A 16,533-nucleotide genomic window follows, 5' to 3' on the forward strand; every position below is an offset into this window, starting at 1 on the left:
AATAAAAAGTCACCGAAAATAAAGCGTGGTCTTCACAAGTTGCTTTGGCTTTCAATGCTACTTTTCCACTCTTAAGAACTGAAATCGTTGTGCATTTTTCAGACATGCACACTTGCTTTTGTCTGTATTCTGGGCTCAGTGTCAATTTACTTTATTGCTTGAAATCGGTTACAATGAGTGGTGATGCTGTATCTTATGTAGACTGTCCGTTATGAAGTAAAATGCCTCGATTCTTACTTCAAGAGTAAACGATTGAACATTCCATTTCAACACAAGTGATCATAATAAATTGAAGTTTCTAGTTATATAAATTTGAAGTATAAGCTTCGCCTCAAATTGTGTATATATTGTGCATACTGTATGTCGACAGCTAGCACAGATTATTTTTATTTAAACTGTAATGAATGTTTGGCTTGAAAATCTAAGACTTGTTCTGACCACAGTTTGGTGTAAATTAAAAGCACAATTGTTAAGATGTCTCATGAAACCTTTTTCTCAGGTAAAATTTTCATTCACTGTAATCCTTTTGCCTATAGGAGAAAAGACTTAAGATCTATTTGGATTGGCTCTTTAGTATTTAAATACTTTAATGTATACTAGTATGTTAGTGTGTTTGTATTTAATGCAATCAGTATTATGTTTCTAAAATAATTATAGTGTAGCATCTATACGTTTCGTGTTTCAAACTCTACTAAGTTTCACTGGAAGAGCAGAGAGGGGGGAGTGAGGGGACATACTGGGCTGGGTGAAAAAAACCTAGACGGACTACGAGACTCAAGGCGACTATAAAACGGCTTTCTAGTCCATTGTGTTGATGCAGACAAGAAATATACCGTTACGTACAATAACAGACGGAGATGGAGGAGTGAGGCGGGACCGGTTCGCGTGGCTCATAAGAAGCGTTTGTCCTGCAAGGAAAGTTTGTGGAAAGAGCGCAGGGAGATTTATTTGTGCCGGTGACATCCATCTTAAACTAACTCTTGTGTTTGAGACGCGGCACATATATTATTTTAATGCTCAGGAAATTGCAGTTCAGAAATTAATCTCGTAAAACGTACAGTTTTAAAAGAAGCGGGGCAGTATTGCGCTTACTGTATTCACGGCTGAAATGGGAGCGTGTGACGGGCGCTCGGTGTACCGGAGATCTTTCCTCTCGTGGGCGCCGCTGGTGCTGGTCCTGTGGCTGACGTGCGTTCAGGGGACGTGGGGACCCGGAGCTTTCAAGTACCAGATACTCCACAAAGATGCGTCGAAAAGGTAAGCTGTATTAAATGACATGACAGAAGATTCCCGATGGAAGTGTAGTTTCATCACTTTATTACCTTACTACTTTTCGATTGTTGGCTGGAATATAAACTTTAATTCTGTAGCCGGAAAATTATTTTAGCAAAGCACGGGCAGGAGGCAAACTGAGCTACTTGTATCTTGTTTAGTTACAATATCAATTTGAGGTAAAAAACGCGTAATTTTAACATTTTTAATTATTTTAAATAGCGTAATTTTTGGTTTGAATGTAGGGGAATGCTAAACATTGTACGCTATTTGAGGCATATTTGTAATCAAATATATCAGCTAGTTTGTGTTTTTACCCTCAGTGCCGATTTCCCATTTCAACACATAACGATCGTTATGAGTCTGAAAGTCTGTTTCCTATTTCCTGTGTGGAGGAAACGCAGTTCTCATGTCCTTACCTTGTCTGTGCTTTAAAACATGCGTCAGGATTCATTCAAACTTCAGTTCATCCATTCATTACCACACGACTTCTGAACAGTGAATGTGAGAAACTGAGACTCATTCTTCAATGTTTTAACTGTTTTATTAGCCATTCTAAAAAGCAATTTCTTATAAAACAAGTGTTATTTATATGTACAGTAGTTTTCCTAATCCCTTAAAATCAGATTACAGATTCAACATGTCACCTTATTTCACCAAAATGCAATGTCCCACTATCTTCATTTAAAATATTACTTGGTGCAAGTGGTTAGTTGTGGGCGTGATGTGCATTGGGTGTCTCTCAAGTATATGTGCAGGTGTGGAGGAGGTCTTTCCTCTTCATGCTGATCGTTTGATGTTTCGTCCCCCTCTTCTTGTCAGCAGACAGTGTTTACTAAACACGTGCAGCTGCATGGTTTACACGCTGGAAGAGAGAAGTTCATTTCACTGCAGTCTTATGATGCAGAGAAGAGGGCACAGACCTCCTTGAAATGCCTTTGATGATAATTTTCGCTTTAGATATACATTTACACATTTGGCAGACAATTTTATCTAAAATGCAGTAGCACATTGCATTAAAGATTGACATTTGATAAGTATGTGTGTTATGTTCGTTGCACTACCAAAATGATGCTTGATCCGCTGAGCTAGAGAAACACTGTATAAAGTGTGAACTCTGTATTTATAGTTAATGTAAGATGATGATACAAACATTTACAGTTACTCATTATTCAATAGGTTACTATTTATATAGAGCAAGTAAATCAAGTACTGCAGCTCTCTGTAAACGGTGGAAATACGCATACTCTAAATAACTGTATTTATCTGATCTGGTTTTTAAATTTGTTGATATACTCTAAACCCCAGAAAACCCAAACTCATTGCCATTACAATAGATACAGCATCTACTTTTGACAACCAGAACCAACTTTCCCACATCAGAGCACACAGAAGCCATTCATTCTATATCATAAAGCATCAGTGCGAGGGGCTGTAGAAACTCATGAGCTCCTACCATAAATCATAATTAACCCTGTCCCACATCTTGACCTTCCCACAACCAAACCCATTTTTACATGCTTCCAGGACAATACCCATGACATAATTGTCCTGAGAAAAGCCCCTTATGAATATCTGTCTAATTAGAGGGGCTGGTGAAGTCCTATGCAGTTGGGGGTTAACTACTTCCTGTTCTGCTCGGCTTCAGTGCCCCGAAGAGCAGCGCTCTGGGTGGCATTGGGAGACTCGGCCCCATATGGACCTTTAGCTGCTGACCCACCAACACATACCTCCAGCCTCATTCTGCCTCCCCGAGAAGACAAGAGGGTTGACTCTTTGATCCTTAAGTGTTGTTGGATGGGTAAATTGTCTATGATCTTCTTCGCTTTTATTTGTTTTGCTCTTCATTTAAAATCCAATGCATATGGGACAAAGGAAAGTGATAGATTTATGAGATCTAATATATCTTTGCTTTAATTTGCATTGGTGATTCAAGCTGCATCGCCGTCTTGTTTTCATGTGACAGTTTTACATGTTCTTAAGTGAAAACAAATGCATAAAAAGCATGCGGCGGCACCCTCACTGACAGTCCGATATAAATCGAGTCTGTCGAACAGAATGAAACTCCAATCAGCAATCTCACGAGTTTCATTGTGAGGATGAAGTTACTTTCGTAAGGGATACACCAAGCACCTTGATGATGTATGAGAGTTTGTGTGTTTGCAATCACCTATCCACATCATCCCCTTCAGCACTGTTTATCCCATGGGGCTGGTTCTTAAGTTTGACTTTGGAGATCTACTCTCTCCCGCTGGCCTTTGACCTGTCCTTTGAACATCTCAGGGACTGAAGAAGGTTCCGGTTTATTTCTTCCATTCGTCTTTTTTCTTTTTTTTGTCCTTTTTAGTACTTTTTTGATGCTTTCTTTCAGCACGTCATTAATCTCCTTCAGACCTTTCTGTTTTGCCCACTGTTGGAGGCCATGAACACAGTCTTAATTGGGTTATCTTACCCCCAGCGTCTCCCCAGAGGGCTTCATTACTGACGCAATGATGAAATACTCTCGTTCCAAGCCCTCCCGTCCAGCTGCCACATCTTTCTATTGTCTTCTGTTCAAACTTGATTTATTTTACTCCACAGTCTGTAATCTTTAGAAATCTCATGTTTTTTGAGAGCTGAGAACTTCGATACATGCTTTAAAAGTGATCCTATTTGTAAAAACCCAGCTGAAGTAATTCTTTTTGATTTACTGTTTTCTACATAAAATCATCATACATAAATATAACCTTGATATCTTTAATATTGACTAAAGTAATTCTGAGGTCACACTAGACTTTTCGTTCCACTGACTTTTATACGCATGCGAGTGTGCCAAACCTGAAACGCTAATCCGTCCGAATATATTTCACATTTCGCTGCATAGCAAAATTCAAGTTTGGAGAACTCTGAACTGTGAATTTGCATCACGTGAATGTGTGAGACCAATAGACGAACAAGTTCAAATTTGCAATGAATTTTGCATGTTCAATGTCTAGTGTGATCACGTCATGAGGCCATATCAAGATTGAAATCATCATAAATATCAAACTTTAAAATAAAAAAATTATCTCATAATTATTTCATGAGACTTTAGTCTGAATTTAACAGACATAGTCACAAATGTACCACATTAGCTACCTCAACTTTTCGTTTGCTTACAACAAGACCGTCCTCTGATCTTTGCTCCAGTTTTCATATACGTACAGTGGGGCAAAAAAGTATTTAGTCAGCCACCAATTGTGCAAGTTTTCCCACTTAAAAAGATGAGAGAGGCCTATAATTTTCATCAAAGGTACACTTCACCTTTGAGGGACAGAATGAGAATGAGAAAAAAATTCAGAAAATCACATTGTCTGATTTTTTAATAATTTATTTGCAAATTATGGTGGAAAATAAGTATTTGGTCACCTACAAAAAAGCAAGATTTCTGGCTCTCACAGACCTGTAACTTCTTCTTTAAGAGGCTCCTCTGTCCTCCACTCATTACCTTTATTAATGGCACCTGTCTGAACTTGTTATCAGTATAAAAGACACCTGTCCACAACCTCCAACAGTCAGACTCCAAACTCCACTATGGCAAAGACCAAAGAGCTGTCAAAGGACACCAGAAACAAAATTGTAGAACTGCACCAGGCTGGGAAGACTGAAACTGCAATAGGTAAGCAGCTTGGTGTGAAGAAATAAACTGTGGGAGCAATTATTAGAAAATGGAAGACACACAAAACCACTGATAATCTTCCTCGATCTGGGGCTCCACGCAAGATCTCACCCTGTGAGGTCAAAATGATCACAAGAACGGTGAGTGAAAATCCCAGAACCACACAGGGGGACCTAGTGAATGACCTGCAGAGAGCTGGGACCAAAGTAACAAAGGCTACCATCAGTAACGCACTTCGCCGCCAGGGACTCAAATCCTGCAGTGCCAGACGTGTCCCCCTGCTGAAGCCAGTACATGTCCGGGCCCGTCTGAAGTTTGCTAGAGAGCATTTGGTTGATCCAGAAGAGGATTGTGAGAATGTCATATGGTCATAACTTTTTGGTAAAAACTCAACTTGTCGTGTTTTGAGGAGAAAGAATGCTGAGTTGCATCCAAAGACCACCATGCCTACTGTGAAGCATGGGGCTGGAAACATCATGCTTTGGGGCTGTTTTTCAAAGTGACCAGGACGACTGATCCGTGTAAAGGAAAGAATGAATGGGGCCATGTATCGTGAGATTTTGAGTAAAAACCTCCTTCCATCAGCAATGGCATTGAAGATGAAACATGGCTGGGTCTTTCAGCATGACAATGATCCCAAACACACCGCCCGGGCAACGAAGGAGTGGCTTCGTATGAAGCATTTCAAGGTCCTGGAGTGGCCTAGCCAGTCTCCAGATCTCAACCCCATAGAAAAGGAACCACAGTAAGTTGAAAATCTGTGTTGCCCAGCGACAGCCCCAAAACATCACTGCTCTAGAGGAGATCTGCATGGAGGAATGGGTCAAACTACCAGCAACAAAGTGTAAAAACCTTGTGGAGACTTACAGAAAACATTTGACCTCTGTCATTGCCAACAAAGGGTATATAACAAAGTATTGAGATGAACTTTTGTTATTGACCAAATACTTATTTTCCAGCATAATTTGCAAATATATTCTTAAAAAATCACACAATGTGATTTTCTGGATTTTTTTCTCATTCTGCCTCTCATAGTTGAAGTGTACCCCTAAATCTAACCCTAACCCTATGATGAAAATTACAGGCCTCTCTCATCTTTTTAAGTGGGAGAACTTGCACAATTGGTGGTTGACTAAATACTTTTTGCCCCACTGTATAAGTGGGTTTAACTCTTTTTGTTTTCTTGGCCTTGCCTTTGCCGCTCGCAAAGTTGTGTGCTGTCCAACCCTGTGCGACTACTGTCATCCTTTTCTGATTTTACCCCTTGCGTTCTTGGCTGTGACACATGGACATTGCAGAGTTATTTATTAGGTTTCTGGTCCCGTGTGTGTATTTGAAGAAAAGAGCTGGTCCTCTAAGTGTTGGCCAAGTGCATGCTGATGCCAGTGAAATGTAGCATTGCTGGGCTGCTGAAAGCCTTCACACCTTTTAGCTTGACTTGCATTACCTACCGCATATCTGAGACACAATGGAGCTAAAAGCAGTACTGCAGATTCAATGAGGCTTTGAGTGTAATGTACTTGAACTGGTCAGAGAGTCTTCTGACTTGTTTTACTATATACAGTATGTCATACGGTACAAGCAGTATAACAATAAACAGTAGTGCTATCGTGATGAGATGTGTGAAGGAGAGATCATAGATTAAAGGGATAATAGTCTGCAAGTGCTCCTCCTCTTCGAACCCACGGTCTCTCCCTGCCCTTGAGGCTTCGGTCTGGATCAAAGCTGCATTTTGCTTCTCTGTGTTCAGAAAGCAGGCGAGGGGGCAGTTCCCACTCAAATGCTTTTGTGCTGTGTATTCTCTATAAATCCTCTCATTAGTTCATATAGCGCTGGACCCTTTCCATTTTTCTGATGATCTGGAGAATGATGTACACCGTGCACTCTTTTAAAACGTATTAATATTAAATCATATTTGTGGGGGGATAGTAGTCCCGATGTGGTTTTCTTTGTTCTGAACAGTTGGTTTAATTGGTGCATTGAGAGAACACTTTTGGGAAAAGTACCAGATCAGATTTGATACCATGCCTGGATCAGATGAGGAGGAGGAAACGAGTGGATGAACAAATCTATCAGTTCATCACGCTGCTGTTGTGATTTGGAGACACTGTGGGAACCGTCTCATTGCCCAGTTGACGCCTCCTACTGACTGTTCATGTGAGTGCCGGTCACAGTGACTGTTTGACTTAAGAGGTCAAGTTTGACTGGTTAACCCAGTTCGTTCTCTTTGTTAGAAGTCGTAACTTCAACATCTGATTTCAAAAAGCATCTTTCGCTATAGAGGGCACTTTAAAAGTGGTTGTAATCTGACCAAATAAGCAAATTTAGCCAGCAAAACAAATATGTATATACAGCCGTGGGATAAAATTAAGAGACTATTTCAGTTTTCATTTAATCAGCATTTCTAGATTTATTGTGGCCATTCCAATCCAGGGTCTGTTGAATTTCAACAAAATCAAACCTCAGGAATGAAAAAGTCATCTAACAGCAATGTGAAAGACATGACAAGACACATGAAAACTGATAAAAATCCATTTGATTAAATAAAACGTTCGCTAAATACATATATAAATGTTACTGTTGTATTGCTTGAAAGTGAATATAAACTTATTTCTTTGCAGTATTTGAGGTCTGAAAAAATACATTTTCTGCAAATCAGAACAATATTTGTATTTGAAAGTATTGTTCACAGAATGAAACAAAAACATTTTTTTACCTAAACACAATTATAGATAGAAAAACGGATTTTGAAACTGTCTGTTGTTATTTCTGCAGCTTTATATAGTATATAGGCTATATATTAGGCCTATGTTGTACTTAATTTCAGTTTGACATTGTAACTTTGTTACACTTTACAATAAGGTTGTATTTGTTCACATGAGTAAATTTACTAATAAGTTAACCGAACAATAAGCAATATAGTTTTATTATAAGTCATTTTTGTTAATGTTTGTTATTGGCAATACAATTGTTCAGGTTAGTTAATTAAATCATGTCGACAGTTAATAATGTAAACAATTTTGATTTAAAAACATGCTAGTAAATTCTGAAGTTAACATATAAACTATAAGGCAGTTTCGCAAAGAAGGGAATTTGGTTCTTGCAGAGACTGGTCTTGCGAGGCAGCCTCGGAAGAACGAACTTGGATGAACATGCCGCAGTCACTTCTGGAACTTCAGGCAGGTTCCGTACGTGTGCAAGGAAAGTTGATGCATCCTTGATATTAAGTACACACCGGGGGTCTTTTATGCGTTCTCTGTTCTTGTGTACTTGGGTTTTGGAATCGGACTTTGACAGTTGATGATGTAGAGCGAGGACACAAGATCGCTGAATAACGCATATTGAGAAACAGCCTAAGATAAAAAAAGGATGGAAGATTGTTGTTTATTGTTAGCTCATGTTAGCTAATGCATTAACCTAAGTGCATAGCTCCTTAAGTTTTACTAGTAAGTTTTATACAGGTGCAAAAAGATATTTTGGACCATTCAGACTCTTTTTTTTTTATTTCCAAGGAAAACGGGGCCTGTGCATAAATATAAAAGCACAATTTTGGAAAACAATGACGTATTTGTTTAGTCATGTGATCCCTTTCCCATAGAAATAATTGGTTTTAGGGATATGTTTAAGTATTGGAATAAGGTTTGGGCTTGAATTGGTTTAGCGGAGTCTTTGCCAACAAACCACGTTGCTCCAGTAACGTTTCCTACTTGGTTAAATTATGTTTATTGTGTTCAAACAAAGCTGGATACTTTCTTGCCTGTATTGCCTGAGCATCAGTTGGCCAAATGGCATAGCATTGATTTTAAATGTAATCCTTGTACTCTTGTTTATGAATTGTGGATGCTTGTGCGTGTATTTCTGTATTTCTTAAAAGCATATGAGTATGGCTTTGGATTCCATATGACTAGGGGATCACAAAAATAACCCCGGTCTGTGGCCAGACTGACTTCTGTCTTTGTGTATCCAATAAGTGTGTGTGTTGGCTAGGTTTGGACAGCTGGACAAGTAGTGATCGGATCTGTGGTTACCCCAATTCTGCTTCTCGTCTCAGAAGGGCATGGAATCCCCCTAAATTCATAGGCTTTAGAAACGTCTGGCATACTTGAGGCTGGTTTTCACAGTTTAAGCCAGTTCTAGGAATGGACTGATACATGTGTTATGAGCTGATAATGTGTAAAACCTGATGTTGACCTCCTATGATGAAACAAGTACACACATCTGTTCTATTTGCACATTGTGTTATCATTTATTGTTTGTGCCTGCTGAAAAATATACACAAAACTGTCAATTGCGGAAATGTCCAAAGCATATGTCCAAAGCATTACATTTACATGTAGTGTTTACAGTTCGTACTGTAAACGCACACAACGGCATATAAAGACATTCAGTACTAATACAGGCAGATTGATGCTAATTGTTTAGCATGTAGTGCTTTCCTGGTGTGTGATCGTAGCTGGCGTGCACATCGAGCGGTTTATAATAACCTCTGAAGTATTAGATATAATGACCTCCATATGTTACACATGCATTAACTCGCTTTGAATTCTGCTCCACATCTCCTTGACTTATGTTTTTTCAACTTGAGGCATAATGGTTCATACAAAGGTCTGTTTGAGGTGAATTTATCAATGGCTCTTTGTTTCGAGCCCTTCTGTGTGAAAATCATGAGGGAACTCAGGGGGAAAGAGATCTGATTGGTGTTTCTCCTCAAACCCACGTTCATTCCTTTCTTTTGCGACTTCTGGCAAATGCAGCGTAAGCCTGGTCTCGGCTGCGCAGCTTTGTTTCTCTGCGTTACTTTTCCCAACCGTCGTCTGCTCTTCATCAGCCTGGATTTGCCACTGGCTTCCCAATTAGAAAGTTCCACGTTATGTAGGGCACGTTTAATGATAACCGTGGCAAACTTTCCAGATGACTTTTATCTCCCAGGTCTGCTTCTCTTGCCTGCATTTTCCACTTAACAATAAGAGCGTGACCGAAACCATACCTGGAGCCCATTTCTGTGTCAGGTCTGAGAAGCTGTCCTGCGTGGATTCATGTTTTGGGGCAGTCAGGCTTTTATATATAAAATGAAAACAGAAGGGTATTACTCAGAATAAGCTTTTCAAAACATAGGGAATTGTTTCGGTGAGGCTAAACTCTTTCCTAAGCAATTTTGAAAGATTACTGGGGTTTACAATTTTTTAAAACAGCGGATGAAAGTAAATGTCTGCCTGAATGAATTGAGCATGCTGACAGCCCTGTTTATTTGCTACTTTACATAGAAATAAAGGCAGTGACTGAATATAAACACAACCCAGCTCTATTTCAGTACATTTTGCGCTTAGTTAAACCAGATTGGTGTTTAAAGTGAATAAGACGCAGGTTTTTGCGCTGAATTAAAACACTTTTGACATTTTCGACCCCCTGTGACTCATTTTGAGCTCTTTTTATATGTAACTCAAAATGTTTTGCAGCTTTGTCGAATGATAGAAAGCAGCACAAAAAAACAGTCTTCTCCCGGGGACTAAAGCATTTTGGCTCGAGTTTTCCAAAGCTGTCTTAAATCTAGACCGAGGAACCTACAGTCACTCGCCAATCCCCTCCGTCCCCCTCCGTGACTTGACCCGCTTGTAGTCCTGCGGAAAGAATAAAAAATGGGCGGATGTGTATTGATAGCGAAAGACCGCAAAATAAACAACGCTGACAATACTCTCCTGCTGGGCTCACGGGCCATTTAACCTCCGTAAACACCATAAAGTGCTTTGAAAATGCATGTGGAGACCATAGAAGGATTGAAACATGCAGGGTATCTTCAGACGTCCCACAGAGAACACTAAACACAGATCACTTTTAAGTGTGTGTGTGGGTCTTCTTTCAATATTTCTTGGATTCCATTTTACAGCCAGCTGTGGTGTGTTTGGACTTGCGTTGTTATTCTTATGTCATCAGAAGCATCCAATGTCTGATGGAGCTCTGTGGCTCATATTTCTCTTTCTCTATCTCTCTCTTAGGAACTGGTGTCCGCAAACGGTCTCAAAGACAGTGACGTGTCAGGTGCAGAATGGAACCACTCTTCAGAGAGTCTACCAGACCTGCAGGTGGCCTCAGGGATGCAACGGGGGAAGGTGAGTTTACTATTCACATACACTTGTAGTTTTGGTTTTGAGGATCTCTCGTTATGAGCTTTCATTCATGGAGACCTCAATGTGAATGGATGTAATAGATTTTGTTGTTCTTTTCAGAAAATCAGCTTGACCACACTGTACTGAAATTATAACGTGTTATGTTTCTCTGCAAATACATGTATTTTTCTATTCTAACCAAGTCACCCCAATAAGCTTCATATCTCTAATGTATGTTGACCGATAGAGCAAACAACACTAATTATGTTGCTTACCCAAAATTATATGTAATGTATGAAAAATCTATTTGGAGGTCCATACAAATGAATAAATTGTTTTTATTGTTTTGCCATCTTTGTAAAGACATTTGTTAACAGTGGTACACGTGTGTGTTGTAGCTACCGCACTGTGGTTCGTCCGTCCTATAAAGTTGTTTACCGCACCATCACATCTCTGGAGTGGAAATGTTGTCCTGGATACAGCGGCTCTCAGTGTGAGGAAGGTAAGGGGTAAAAACCTTTGGTTACAGCTCAATCCTATGTTTCGATATATGTTATCTTTATATTTCTCAGTCAGTATTGTGGAAGATGTTTCTTAAAGGTGTGATTTTTATTTTTTATTATTATTATATTTTTTCAGGTGACAAAAAACATTCTGTGAGAATATAACTTTGATATCTTTAATATTGTCTGTGTAAGACCATGTCAAAGTTTGAAATCAATATTGAAAAAAACAATGTCTAGTATTTTTGTGTGCGCGAAAAAATAAAACATCCAGTAGCGTTAATAAAACAATTAATTTCAGTATTTTTCATATTATAATGTAACTTATTTTTATAGGATCTTTTGACAGAAATGCAATATAATATACATAACTATGTCTTCAGAGGTGTATAAAGACCTTACATAATCAAACATTCAGTTTTTATTACTTAAGAATGAGCTATTTCTATCTACATACACCGTGGGTCCCCTTGCATGGAATCGGCCATGTTGTTTCTGCAGTAGCCCTGAACAGACAAACTGCTCTACAGATCGCGTTTCGTAAATATATTATGTCCTTTGTCAAAGAAGCGAAAACGTTTAGTTTATTTTAATCATATCATATGTCAGCCACCGTAGTGGTTCGTAAGGGAAACGTTGAAGTGAGCCATTGGTTGCAATTTGCTAATTTAATACACTGGACCTTTAAAATCTAGCATACACTATATTATTTACACACAACATTACCCATTTTCATCTTTTATGGCTGTGCTTCTCATTTCATTATTAGATTATAGGACAATGTGCTGGACATCACAGACAGGGTCAAAAATAGACTATAGTTATCATAATAGTATTTTCGCAGTCATAGCAGCGTGTATCTGTCACAAAATAAATCAGTGATGGTGACATGTTGTTAAGTTAGTGTTGTTACACACCGCTACTCTCAGTGCAAAACTAAAGAGCCTGGGAGATGATGCACATTGCACAAGTGTTATTCCTTAATGTTTATACAGCCCCACATGAACAGACCACCACAAAACTGATGTGTTGCCCTGAAGCTCACATCTCACTTTGACATTGACTTCTACACGTTTGCTCTCTTGTCTGTTTGTAAATCATGCTGCACTGTCAAGAGAGCAAATAGTGGAGAAGACTGAAGACGAGACATGAGATGAATGGCTATTTCGAGACGATGAAAAAATATGTGTGTATGTGATTAATGTAAGTGTGTGTCTGCGTGCTGTTTCTTGCTGCTTTACTGTGTGACTGAGTGTGTGTAGATGTGTGTGTGTTTGGCACCGTTCACTGACTGTAAGCCAGAGCCGAATGTGAGTTGTGCTGGGAGTAACTGTGAGGACCAGACAGCAGCCATGATTTTCTTCACTGGTCTCCTTTTATCTCCTATTCTTTTGGAAAGTCAACCTTAAGCTGCTAGTTTTGAGCATTGTAGCAATCTAGTCCTAGCTCTTGGTCAAGTCAGGTTTGGTTGACCAGTTTACAACCAGTCTGAACCTCAGCTTTCCTGTGGCTCAGTGGTTGGAGCGTGGCGCTAGCAACGCCAACGTCATGGGTTAGATTCCAGCGGATTGCACATAGTCAGAAACAAATGTACAGTACATTTTGGGAAAAAAGCGTCTGCCAAATACGTAAATGTAAACCTGTTGTCAAACTAGGTTTGAAAAAACATGAACATAGAGAAAGAATGCTTGTAAACAAATGCTCTTAGCCACCATTGACCACCATAGTAGGAAATACAAATTTTATTTAGCAATTTCTTTGTTCTGTTGAACACAAAAGAAAAAATTTGGAAGAATGTAGGAAAGCAAACTTTTGCACATTGTTATTCCCTGTGGTTGTCATTGGTGGCCAAGAACTGTTTGGTAACAAGCATTCTTTCAAATATGTTTCTCTGTGTTCACCAGAACAAAGACATTTCTATAGATTTAGCACAATTTATGGGTGGGTAAATGGGAAAATCTTTGGGTGAACTGTCCCTTTAAACTGAATTCTCTATCTTCATAAATTTTCAGGTTTTGGTCTCGTCTGACTTGGTCAAAGATCATCTCTCTTCACTGTTGTTGATGCAGCTGTACCGAGTGAACTCTTCCTCCGTATAAAATAAATAACGTTGAGTTGAGTAAAGTTTCGTTTGGACTTTTTTTTAAGCTCAACTAAATGATTAAATGTGGAAGTCAGGGTGGCAAACCTTTGACTGAATATTAATTCACCTTTATAGGCAGTTTATGCTTTAATGTGCCTTGTAAGTTGTTGACAGTTTGTTCATCTTTTATGTCTGTTATGAGGTCTATTTTGTGTCTGTTTGTGTATTAGTTGCTTCCTGTGTAGTTTCTTTATTCCACTGCCAACGGCTTTGTCCATCTGGAGCCCTTTATCTTCTTTGGGTAGCAACAGAAGCAATTACCCACTTCATCTTTATTATGTTATGTTTGATTTATTGTAAAGTGGTCCCTTATGATGGACATTTTACATTACATTACATTTTAGGCATTTAGAAGAGAGGAAATCGAGGAAGCGATTCATCATACTGTGGAAAGCAATGATATGAGACAACATGTACCTGTGAACCGGTTGAAAGAGAACGAAGTAGAAGAAATCCTTTTTTAATTAAAGGGAACTCTGACGAAAAATCTAAATTCTGCCATTAATGACTCACCCTAAAGTAATTTAACATCTGTATGACCTCCATTTTTCTCAAAAATGCTAATTAAGTTTTGGAAGCTTTCTGACTCCTTCTAGACGCAACCAAACACACGAGCCACATTATAGTGCATCCAGTGGCTCTACATCATAACGCGCATGCCAGATTAACTGTCTTGTGGCTCTCGGGAACGATCGCTGGAAACTAACACTCAAATCAGGAAGTTTTTTTAATATAGTCGTTAGTTTTGTTTGTTTGCGATCCTTGTCGCATTATATTAATTTATACTGAACCACCGGAGTCACATGAACAATTTTACGTTGTCTTTACACACTTTCAGAGCTTTGAAGATTGGTCGCGTTGCAATCTAAGGAGGAGTCAGAAAGCTTCCAAAACTACCTAAATTTGCGTTTTTGGGTCATACAGATGTTAAACTACTTCAGGGTTGGTTATTAATGGCAGAATTTTCATTTTTGGCCGGAGTTCCCCTTTAAGTGTAGAATGCACACTCAGAATGTTCCAGTCAAGTGTTCAAAGTAAATTTAAAGAAACATTGCAGCCCAAAATTGAACTTTTAGACATCATTTTCTGATGTCAGAACATGAATAATTGTGTTTTTCTGTGTATAAATCTTTTGAAGTATGTCAAGTGATCAAATGAATGACAACTTGGGCTGTCAAACTATAACTTGGCACTATTTTCAAAGTCTTATGAATCCAAACAATAGATTTGTGTGTAAAACAAACCAAAGGTTTAATGATTATTCACTGAAATATTTCCTCATAGGTCTCCAAGGAACTTGTTTTGAGTGCAGAGATTTAGTTTTTATGCATTTATTTTGTCCAAACTATTCCCTTACGTGCTTTTAGATCAGATAAAAAAGCAACACTGTGCAGTTAATGAAGGATTGTTCCCTACACATCTCACAGACTATAGATTTTAAGCCTTTGACTAGTAGCTGACATGAATATGTGGTTTATAAAGCTTGACTGAGCCAAGAATGCAAATCAGAATTTTGGGATTAAAAACGATCTAATAATTACTTTTTTGGGAATTCGTTTATTTTTATCCAAACACGAAACTACAGGGACAAACTCGCACACTGCCAACCCAAAGGCAATTCATGCTGCATATTCACAATGAAATACCCCAAATGCGGTTGATATCCATGAAATTAGATAAAGTGAGTGAATTAAATGCTATCTGTTCCTCATAAGAGAGGGATGATGAAATGGATATTGAATCCTACTGACTGTGAACACAAGCGTCTTATCAGGACCATGTGAGACAGACTGTGATCACAGACACCCTTAAGTGGAACAGACAGCTCTATTCTGTCTTTCTCCCTCTCTGTCATGACACCATAGTCAAACGTTTGTCTCATTACCCTCAACATTTTTGTGACTCAAGCAATAGGCCAGTGATTCCCGCCACACAAAGTGTAAAACCCCAGTGGTTACTTAAAGGGATACTCCGGGCTAATTCATTCATGAATTTTCATTTTATCTTGAAGTCATACGATAACCTTAGGGCCTCCGTTCAACTTTGGGAGAAGTCCTGGAGCTTTCTGACTGGCTCCCCATAGATGGCAACAAAACCGTCATTCAAAGCGCAGGATGACTGTTGCGATGCAGTCTATAGGCATTAAAGTCTTAAGCATAATGGTAGTTTAATAGAGCATTAAAAAGAAAGCTTCTTTCACTGTAAAGCATTAGTTAGAGTATTGGGTCCATATTTAATAGGCTGGCTTTAAGCTGCTTTAAAGTGTATAGAATCATGTGTATTGGTGAGGCTTGAGGAATATAGATGTCTTTTTTCCACTCTCTTGCAAGAAATCTACGTTTTTTGTGTGACTAGCATCGTCTGAACTAATGTAAATATTATATAACTTCTCATTGATCTTCAAGCTTTTTATTTTAAGTAATTTTATAAAGATCAGGGTCCCACCCACTTACTAAAAATGTTCCTAATGGACAAAATTGTCAGATTTAGCTTATCTTTGGAGACAAAATATGATTGAGTAGGTACATACACAGCAAACAGGATTTGCCAGATTTATACCTTTCTTACTATTGAGGACTACCTACAATGTCATTTTTGACACATGTGGTCACATTTTTGAAAGTGACCTCCCAAGTCTAGTGAAATAAGTTTTAAACGCATGCAAACGCACACACACACACTGTAGTGGTGAAGTTATAAGGTCAGCTGTGTTCTATGAGTTGTTATGATATTGTCTTACTGTCATTTCATAAATACACTGGTATGTGTACGTATTTCAGATGAGCCATTACTCTTAAGTGCTCACAGATGGAAGTGGTCACAAGAGTCTTTCACAGACATCTAGCCTGCAGAGTTTCCTGCACTTTCTTTAAC

General features: G+C 38.7%; 1 protein-coding gene across 4 annotated transcripts in view; it reads left to right on the top strand.

Moving 5' to 3' along the window:
• Positions 1-16,533, top strand: part of emid1 (EMI domain containing 1) — a 60,615-nt gene that overhangs the window by 3,171 nt on the left and 40,911 nt on the right. For 2 of the 4 annotated variants that reach the window (XR_013786310.1, XM_079450816.1), the window contains exons 2-3: positions 10,903-11,016; positions 11,412-11,515. Coding sequence is in view for 3 of the 4 variants with exons in the window: in XM_079450816.1 (XP_079306942.1) it covers positions 10,903-11,016; positions 11,412-11,515 (218 nt within the window). In the remaining variant the exon portion in view is untranslated. Of the gene's footprint in view, positions 1-711; positions 1,258-10,902; positions 11,017-11,411; positions 11,516-16,533 lie in introns of those variants that run through there. The other 2 variants (XM_079450814.1, XM_079450815.1) reach the window with 2 other exon arrangements.

Source organism: Barbatula barbatula, assembly GCF_947034865.1.
Source record: "Barbatula barbatula genome assembly, chromosome: 2".
NCBI classification, from domain to species: domain Eukaryota; kingdom Metazoa; phylum Chordata; class Actinopteri; order Cypriniformes; family Nemacheilidae; genus Barbatula; species Barbatula barbatula.